Here is a 9755-nt window from a genome sequence, read left to right on the forward strand (position 1 = left end):
TTAATTGTTTCATTCAGTTTCAATTCACATTTCATTTGCTGTTAGTTTCCCTCAGTCACCTGAATTATTTTACTTTGCCTCCCAAAGTCCAATCCCATGCAGCTCTTGCTCCATCTTCTTTGAAAACAGTTTATTTTCATTTTTAGTGCCTTTTAATGCCAGTTTCATCCACCATTAAATACAAGTATGATATGAAAGCATCACTTTAATACAGAACAATATTTACACGGCTCCTCTAGTCAGAGCCGGGTCTTCCTCCTCTCTGCTCCGTTTCCAGGACAACGATCCGCCCCGGGATTTCACGGTAATCTCGGCAACGTCACAAACCGGAAGTGGATGCGGAAATACCCAGTGAGCACTTGCAGGTAGTTCTCAGGCAGGTCTTATCTGTCACAAAACAGCTCCTCAGTCAAAATGTTGAAAGCGGTCATTTTAATTGGAGGCCCCCAGAAAGGTGAGGATGAATCTCTTCTTCTGTTTTTCACCCCGAAGTCAACTGTGTGTGATTAGAGTAGAGCTAGGCTGCTAATGCTAACAGGACTTGTTTATATCACTGACGTGGCATAACGTTAATACCGGGGCTGATGACACAAACACAAACTCATGTGTTTATATCCTCATAATATTTTATAACAACAGCACAGCCTGGTACCTTCTAAATACCAACTCTGCATATACTCTGAATATTTTAAATAACACCGAGCACCACGTCTAGCCTTATTATTGGCTGCTAATTTAAGTGATGTCATTGTTTCCTCCGTCATTAAACGCAACGTGCTCATATTTCCAAAGTATTTCAGGATCATTCATCAGGACCCTTTAAAGATCAGCACTGGACTGATCAACAAATAATTATACTGGTGCACTTTACAATTAGGCAGCGTTACATCAAGTTTATTTACGTTTAAAACAACCTGGATTTACCAAAGTACTGTGCAAGTTATCAAACAGGGAGGAACAAGGATATGGAAAAAGCAAAACAGGATAAACCTAGTAAAATGAATCTGTTAAAAAAACAAACATATTTATTACAAGGCAAAATAGATTAGTAACTTGTAATTTAAATTTCTGAAATAAACTCAAATTTAAATACTGAATAATAAACACTACTAGAAGAATAAAAGAAGAAACAAGCCATTAAAACATGCATGTGTTAAGTTTTTTTTTTTTTTTTTTTAACAAGCCATTAAAAAAAGCAAGGGGTAAAGATTTTTAAATTTTTTTTAAAACTGTAAACAGAGAAAGAAAGTGTGTGTATTTGTTATGAAGCTGCTGCCGTCTCCTTTAGCTTCGATCACAGCTTTGTTAACAGCACTTTGTCTGAGGATCTAGGAGGAAAAGTCCCAGGTTCTGAGGCGTACATGGCTTTTTAAACAAATAGAAGAAATTTACAATCAGTTTGGACTTCGAGAAGACTTGTGGAAACCATGCAGGGACCTGACAGAAATCAAATCGGATCACTTCTGTGTCTAATCTACAACCAGGGTCCAGTAGTTTGTGGAGTGCCTGCTTGTCCGTACAGATGCCAGTTTTTTGTTGTTGTTTGTTTTTTTAAGGATTAATTGAAATGGAAAAGAAAACCTTTTATATTAAAGGGGAGAGGACATCACAACAACATAGCTAAGGGCTTTGCTTGGTTTTGACACACACTAGACACACGAGGAAAAGTGATCTACATCATAATCTGTTTATCAAGTAATCCGCTCCGTTGCATTTCAGGCACAAGATTCAGGCCGCTGTCATTTGAAGTCCCCAAACCCTTGTTTCCAGTAGCTGGCGTTCCCATGCTTCAGCACCACATCGAAGCATGTGCCAAAGTGAGTGTCACTTCACTACCGTAGTCATTTATGCTGTAGTTGTTGTAGAAAACTAGTAGATTTTACTTTAGCTGGGATGCGTTGGTCCTTGACAGTCTAAATGTCCTCCTGTAGATAAACAAATTTGAAGTATTCTAGTTTCAACCATCTTCATTATGTTGCTTTGCAGCCCAGTTAAATAAGGGCTCACTGTTTGTCTGCAACTGTTTTGTGGCTTTGATGTGTGTCTGTAAGTTTAATCAGTACTGGTTGGGTGTTAAACCAGTAACGAGTTTCTCCTCTCAGTTGCTGCTCAGTGTTGATCACTCCTGTGCGGTTGTTGTGTGACACAGACAGTAGTGTTCGTTAGAATCCGTTTAATAATGAACTTTTCTGTGCAGGTACCGAACATGAAGGAGATTTTGCTCATCGGGTTTTACCAGCCAAATGAAGAGCTGACCAGATTCCTGTTTAATGCTCAGCAGGAGTTCAAAATCTCCATCAGGTAAACACCAGAGCTCTTAGATTTCTCTCTAAACAAGAACAAACAAACGTTTACTTCACGTTGGATATTGACAGCTGTGACACGTATTCATGTAAGTGATATCTGGGACCTTGTGGGAGGTTCAAGAATGTGTTGCTGTGGCGTCGCAATGTTCTTTTTAAGTTCATTTTTTATGGGCCAGTAAAAGTACTTTTCTTGCCATTGTGCACTGTTGCTGAATGACTGCAGGTCTGCCGTTCTTCTTGACTCTGCACCACAGGTATCTGCAGGAGTACGCAGCCCTGGGCACTGGAGGGGGCATCTATCACTTCAGAGATCAGATTGTCTCCGGGAGTCCAGAGGCTTTCTTTGTACTGAATGCTGATGTTTGTTCAGCGTTTCCTCTCTCAGAGATGCTCAGCTTCCAGAAAGAACATGGAGAACCAAACAGCTTTGTTATCCTTGGGACAACGGTAAGATTTCATTATTGACAGCTGGTACTTTCTGGAACTAGTGAAATGCAGCGAAAGTAAAACTCTTAAAACTTTAGCTTCATGGTTTTGTTTTGCTGTTTTATAATATTAAATAATATTTGATCTCTGCTATATCTGATATTTATTCTAAATGATGCTGACGTACTTGTTTTATCAGGCAAACAGGAAGCAGTCTTTGAATTACGGCTGCATTGTGGAAAACGAGGAAACGAACGAGGTAATCAAGCGTCTCCGTCTCGTTCCCTGGATGGTCACTCGTTATTGTTCAAACCTGAAACCCTAAATAATCCCCCCTATTTAATCCAGGTCAAGCATTATGTGGAAAAGCCGAGCACATTTGTGAGTGACATCATCAACTGTGGTATATACCTCTTTAACCCAGAGATCTTCCAGCACATCGGCACCGTCTTCCAGAAGAACCAGCAGGACATGCTGCTGTGAGTGCTCTCTCTCTCTCATGGGAATGCATGTCAATACCATTTGCTCCATTTCTTTGGTTCTCTTCATTTGTCTTTTTTTCCTCCCCTTCTCCTCCCTGCCATGTTTTCTGTTTCCTCATACAATCATCAGATATCCATATGATGGGTAAGTCGGTGCATTTAGGCTGCATGGTGTGTTCATAGAGGACTTAGTGAATGGTGTGAGCTGTAGACATGAAGCCCGTGATAATGCTGGGACTGCATAGGATTATTGTGAATGTTAGTTTGGACTCTTTTCTGTGCGTTTTCCCCAAGTTGTGCACCCTCCCTTTTTTTCAGTTGATTTTTGCTTGTTGTGTATTTTGGCAAATTTAGTGGTTTGACATTTTGGTCAACACCCATCTTCACGTTCTGTCTGAGAGCCACAGGAGAAGATCAACCAGCAAATAGTTAGCTCTGATTAGCTTAGCACAAAGACTGGAAATAGGCCAACCAGCTAGTCTCGCTCTGTCGAAGCAGAGAAGTTCCACCTACCAGGGTTCATTTCTTGGTTGTCTGGCAACTTATTGAAGCCAAGACACAGTCCGACACACAACCTCTATGTGGAGATCTAACTCCAGAGATAGAAGATGTTAATTAGTGAATTTTGGATGTGCTGGTAAGTGGATTTTGCTTTCTTAAAACCGAGCCTCTGCAGAAGTGCCAAAGACCGCAGTTCAGCTCCAAAACTAAATTGATCGTCATTGACCTCCGTGTTAGAACTTCACAGCCGCCATAAACAGGTTCACAGCTTCGCACGGAACAGTTTTGATCCCCATAGCTAATTTCTCTTATCATGCAAACTGTACAGGAGGGGATTTTTTTTATACAACTCACCCATTTAAATAGTTTTAAGGCTTAACGTTATGCATAATTAAGGGAGTGGCTGCGTTCGACATACTCGTGTTTTCCTTGTTTCCAGTCATTATGCTAAGCTACCTGGCTGCTGGCTGGAGCTTAATATTTAATGAGGGTGGTGATCTTTTCACCCAAGTCTGCCAGAAATTAAACATGCGTTTTACCAAGATGTCAAGCTTTGCCTCAAGTAAGGACAAAATGAAATTGATATCCGTATCCGCGGCTTTAAGAAAATCTATAGCCTTGTATCAGCTCTGACCAGGAAAATCGACCCTGTTGTAATATGCTCTCCTGAGTGTCAGACATCGCATTATGCATCTTCCTATGGTCTGTTCATTTTTGTTAAAGGCAGCCAGAACATTTACTGATCCCTTATGGTTATTGTAATCCTCTCTATGTTAGTTAACGGAGACTAATTAGGCAGCTGAGAGTTGGAGAAACTTTGTGATGACTGTAATGATCCGTCATGTCTCAGACTCCTGCTTTGTTTCTTGCTTGCACAACCTTTTCTTCTTTACTTCTCTTCTGAATATGAAAGCGTGCATGTGTACACGGAGCACTCTGGGCTTTCAAAAGAAGCTAAAATATCACACGGGATCAATATATGGATTTTTTAAAATTATTTTTTTGCCACTTTTTCCACTTTGTGTTTTTATGTCCACTGTAAAGTCGCTGACCTAACAATTAGCACAGCAAGTACACTTGAAATATATTACAAAAGGTCAAACCACGCTGTGCATAATTCACCTGCTAACATCAATAGCACTTAAATCAAGCTGGGCACTGAATCAGCAAAATTGTTGAACACATCAGAGATACTTGATAGAAATGAGAAGGCTTTTACTGCAGTCTCTCAGGGACTACTTTGCCTCTAACCACATCCCCTCCTTTTTGGTAAAACTTCGATTATGGGTGCAATCCTTTAAAATATTCTTTTCATCAATATTTAACACTCTGTTTCATCTTGGGGCTCTCACAATACACTATGCTAGAGACCCTGATTAATATGGAACACACAGACTCTTCTACTTAAGGTTTGGATCACTACTAGGTAATCAGCTTTGGTTTCAGCCCGGCACTGACACCATCAAAGTTAGTATCACTGATGCATTTTAACTCAGCACTCTTATTTCATTCTGGGGGCTGGGGAGTAATTTATTCATGTTTTTCTTCGGAGACTTTTGAGGTAATGGAGCTACTGGGGTTTTTGTTGTACACAACTAAATATTTGAGGAATCTCAAAGTCGGCTAAGAAAAAAAATAAAAAAATAAAAAAACAAGAAGAGTAAAGAGGAATCTGCAGCAAGTTCTTCTCACTTCTTAAGATATTCTCTCTTTTCATCAGATGCACAATTTTTGTTAAGAAACACAAAATGCTAAAACATCACGCTTTGAATTGTTCGTCAGGCTGAGAACAGGGAGTCTCTACATGTGTGTGTTTGGTCGAGGCTGCAGCACATCCTGTCCATTTTCATGGCTATAGGAGGACAACAGTGTCTCATCACTGTTTGAAAGGAGCACATCATCAGTACGGCAGCTTTTAGGTTTAGATTTAGGCTGAGACATGCACCTTTAGGCTGTGAGGTTTGGAAAAATAGGAAGATCTAGTGGCAGAGTGTGCAACTCAAAACTGGGGCAGAGTTTAGTTTAGTAATTGCAGCAAAAATGCAAATTAAATGCAGTCTATAGGTTAAAGTATATACTCTGTTTAAATGCAAAGTCTGTCTCGGTTCTCATTCCGACCACCAGCTCTGTGCTCAGGGTTTTAATTTAGTAAATAAGGTCTGTAACTGTGCCACAAACTGATGATCTGTCTCCTGCAGAGAGGAGCCAACGAACGGCTGGCACCGAGCGGAGGCCATCAGGCTGGAGCAGGACATTTTCACTGCCCTTGCAGGACAGGGCAAACTCTACGTCTATAAAACCCTCAGCTTCTGGAGCCAGATTAAGTCTGCAGGGTGAGTGTCATGAAGGCCGTCACATGCAGCAGGACGTGCGTTTGTAGCTGCCGTCCTTTAGCCTGTCGCACGTCAGAGGAGACGAGACGTGTTAAAGTATGAGTTAGTATTTTACACATTGAAGTCCAGTGATGCAGCAGATGTCCTGTGTTGTTATAGTTTTCTATAAATTGATCTGTTACAGATCAAGATTTTACAGAATTCACATTCAATAAAACATAGCCACTTTTTTCTTACATGTTTCCTTTTTGTGATTCTTCTCAGCTCTGCTATTTATGCCAGTCGATTGTACCTGAACCAGTATCACACGACTCACGCTGAAAGGCTGGCCTCAAACAAGGAGGGAGGACCCAAAATAAGCGGTACCGTCTATGAACCTTCTGCAGCTGTGCTCCTTCCTCATATTTACACAAACAAGTCTGTTTACGCTGCCTTTCCTGTTTTTGTCCAGGTAATGTCTATATTCATCCGACGGCCAATATTGATCCCACTGCGATGGTAAGGCCTCTTCTGTGTTTTGTCTCCGCTGACACCATAACGCTAAAAATATAAATGTCATGTCCTGTAAACGGCAAACGCAGCAACAGATGTTCACACTGTGCTGAAATGACATGTGAGCATATTCATTAGGTGAATCACATAAATGAAATACTCTTTAAAAAATACAGTTTTTATTTTTTTGGGGGACACTGCCTGAACACTGGGCTATGAGGTTCCTCTCATCATGTTTAGAAGCACAGGTAGGGCCAACAGCCAACAGTTTCAAAGGGAGGGACTCACATGCACGAGACAGCTGCAAAAATATTGAACAGAGAAACTCAGATTACAGATTGTGGCTTGCGTTTCTGCTCAGGACGCCGTTACTTCTCTCTATCTGTACATAGATCAGAGCTGTTTGCTCCGTTTGTGTTCACAATCCAGCCATTCTACCCTGAGGTTTTTTCTCTGTGTGCAGCTGGGTCCTAATGTCTCCATCGGCACTGGAGTGACGATTGGTGCCGGAGTCAGAGTTCGAGAATCCATCATCCTCCACGGTGCCAATCTCCAGGTGAGCTGCTTTTAATATACAGCAGTTTACACAACGTACAGGAGGAAGGTTTTCCTTCTCTAGTCAAACAGGACCCACCCAAGGGTTGTAAATCTGTGCATTATCATACTCATGAAGTGGCATTTTGTTGAGCTGCACCAGGGCTCTTCTATCACCGGTTCTGGTTCTGTACATACCTTGGCTTTCCGTATGAACCACCGGACTCAGGTTCAAGGTGAGCTTTGGGTTTAAGGAGAGGGTCAACCTTCGTTATAACTCTGAACTTCCTTCACAGTATCAAACATCAAGTCTGGAATTAAACCGGACCTCTCACCAGTTGGGTCGGAGCTGAATTTATCTCCCCATTCACTGTCGGTGACATCTTTACATTTTATTAGTGACATTATTCACACTTCAGCGGTGACTTCTCTCAGATTTATCTCTACGCTCATCTGTCACACCAGAAATATTGTTGCCCGTGCCTCTCACAAAGATGTCATTTTTAACGATTTTCAGGCTGGCATAATTTAATCCCGTGTCTCCGGTGATGACTGGGTGCCTTTTAAAATGAATTTATGCAGCTGGTGACTTATTGGTTTTCATTGCGTCTTGCCTACAAGGACAATTTGTTAGTTGAGCTGTTCTGTGGAACAAACATTCCTCGTTGTCGTCCTCATGTGTAGGAGCAGAATCTAACAGAACGTATGTGGAACGCTTTATCTGCTGATGATCATTTACAAACTCTCGGTCTTTTCTGTGGTTTTTCCTGAAGGACCACTGCTGTGTTCTGAACAGCATTGTGGGATGGGACAGCACCATCGGCAAGTGGGCAAGAGTGGAAGGAACCCCGAGCGACCCAAATCCAAACGATCCGTATGCAAAGATTGACAGCGAGACGCTCTTCAGAGACGGAAAACTTACGCCCTCAATTACTATTCTCGGTAAGCCTGCCCCGACGTGAACAGGCATATTTCAGCATTATTACCGGTCGTCCTCAGGAACGAGAACACACCGGACCGGCGGAGGAAGCGCTGTTGTTTTTCAAATCCTGGCTGTTAAGACGAGGCTTTACTGCCGGGCCCGTGCTGGAATCGGTTCCAGCCGTTACCTACAGCTCGTATTTGCATATGAATTTAAAATGCTTTTTGGGGTTTCCGCTTTTCCTTTTGGTGTGGGTGCGTATGAAATGTCTGCATACTGACAGATTCCAACGTCCGTGCCAAAGGAAGTTATTCTCCCTCACAGAAAGCTCTGCTCCTCACCCGCCTGAAACACTTTGTTTGAAGCTCGCTCGGCGCTCCTGCAAACAAAGAACGAGCAGCTTCCTCACCGTCCACCTATAGATCTAAAACATGTTTAAATTTCTTTTACATTAAAGTATATGAACATAGCAGCAGAATCAACAAAATTCTCTGTGAATTAGATCATCAGACACCTGTGAAGCCCTTTGATTTGCACTTACCTGCTACAGAAGGTGCTTCACAGATGAATGATGATTGGTGGATGGATGCAGCCGTCTTTACATTTTCACTGGTGAAGCTTTGTGTCTCGTTTTCCTCCATCTTCAGCCCAGTGTTTTGGTGTTTTTGCACCTGGGAGGGTAACTGCCTGTCTTTGGGGATTTTTTTTCTTCATTCTGAACAAATGAGGAATGTAAAATACTCCACATCCTCTATATGTGTGGAGTGAAAGTTGGAGTTGAAGCTGCGGCGTAATGTCTTTGTCCTTGGCACTGCGCTACGCTGCACACACTTAATTTCTGCCTTGCTTTGTCTCCTCAGGTTGTAACGTGACCATCCCCTCCGAGGTGATTATACTGAACTCGATTGTCCTCCCACATAAAGACCTCAACCGCAGCTTCAAAAACCAAATTATTCTCTAGTTAATCTTCCTCACGCGTCCGTCCACTTACTGTCACCGATGAAGGATGCTGCTGGTCGACCGCCGACGCTGCCTCTGAGTTACTGTATATAAGATGTCAGAAATGAATATATGAAGCATTCATTAAATAGTTTTGAAAGATAGATTTTTATATATTTGTCCTCAAGCCTTTATGCAACATCGGGTGTCGGCAGCATTAGAGAAAAGCTAATCATGCATGTTGGTTCACCTTGAGAAGTGCTGTCATGCCAGAGGGTTTTATTGGTTTTTTATCAATTTTAGCGAACTGTAAAATGACTAAAGACACTAGTGTAATGTATTTAGCTGGATGTAATATTGTGTAAAAAAAAGAAAAACACTTTATAGAACTGTGTGCTGTTTCTCAAGGGCATCCTTGACGAACTTGACTTGTTACTTAAACACGAGAAGAAGAATTATGACAAAATAAAAATTACTGGCTACCGACTGTGGTTAATGTTTAGAGTTGATTATTAGCGCGGAACTCTGATTAACGCCTTTTAGCAGCTTCATTGTTAGTCTCAAAAACTGACTATGAAGACAATAAATCAGCATGAGATTTACATTGCAATCAAGCAACGCTGCCTTTCAGAACCTGGCAGGGGGCTCCTCCCCAGACTCCACCATAGAAGCTGCAACGTTGGATGCTTAAGTTGTGCTCTCGCAATCACAGGAGAAACGGCTTCAATTTATGTATACCGCACATTAACATTTACTTATTAAGGCCCCGAGCACTCATGATCACTTCGGTACTTTTCTTCCAATTATTGCGGCGAGCGTA

General features: G+C 41.8%; 1 protein-coding gene across 2 annotated transcripts; it reads left to right on the forward strand.

Annotated features, from left to right (window-relative positions):
• Positions 1-306: 306 nt before the first annotated feature.
• gmppaa (GDP-mannose pyrophosphorylase Aa) lies at positions 307-9426 on the forward strand. 2 transcript variants are annotated; one of them, XM_008277191.1, is made up of 13 exons: positions 307-454; positions 1720-1817; positions 2198-2301; positions 2561-2753; positions 2932-2991; positions 3081-3211; positions 3345-3359; positions 5914-6048; positions 6313-6410; positions 6500-6546; positions 7004-7096; positions 7848-8016; positions 8857-9426. In XM_008277191.1, exons 1-13 carry the CDS (start codon positions 415-417, stop codon positions 8955-8957), a joined length of 1284 nt encoding a protein of 427 aa, XP_008275413.1. In that variant the 5' UTR covers positions 307-414; the 3' UTR covers positions 8958-9426. The 2 variants fall into 2 exon arrangements, with proteins under 2 accessions (XP_008275413.1, XP_008275414.1); XM_008277192.1 differs by lacking the exon at positions 3345-3359 and having other exon boundaries at positions 308-454.
• Positions 9427-9755: the final 329 nt, after the last annotated feature.

This window comes from Stegastes partitus, unplaced genomic scaffold, assembly GCF_000690725.1.
Source record: "Stegastes partitus isolate 25-593 unplaced genomic scaffold, Stegastes_partitus-1.0.2 Scaffold91, whole genome shotgun sequence".
NCBI lineage: Eukaryota > Metazoa > Chordata > Actinopteri > Pomacentridae > Stegastes > Stegastes partitus.

Bases quoted from the DNA above. Each gene is read 5' to 3' on its own strand.
- gmppaa (XM_008277191.1), top strand. From the start codon at position 415: ATGTTGAAAGCGGTCATTTTAATTGGAGGCCCCCAGAAAG. The intron at 455-1,719 runs GTGAGGATGAAT...GTTGCATTTCAG, and splicing joins AATTGGAGGCCCCCAGAAAG to GCACAAGATTCAGGCCGCTG. The intron at 2,302-2,560 runs GTAAACACCAGA...TCTGCACCACAG, and splicing joins GAGTTCAAAATCTCCATCAG to GTATCTGCAGGAGTACGCAG.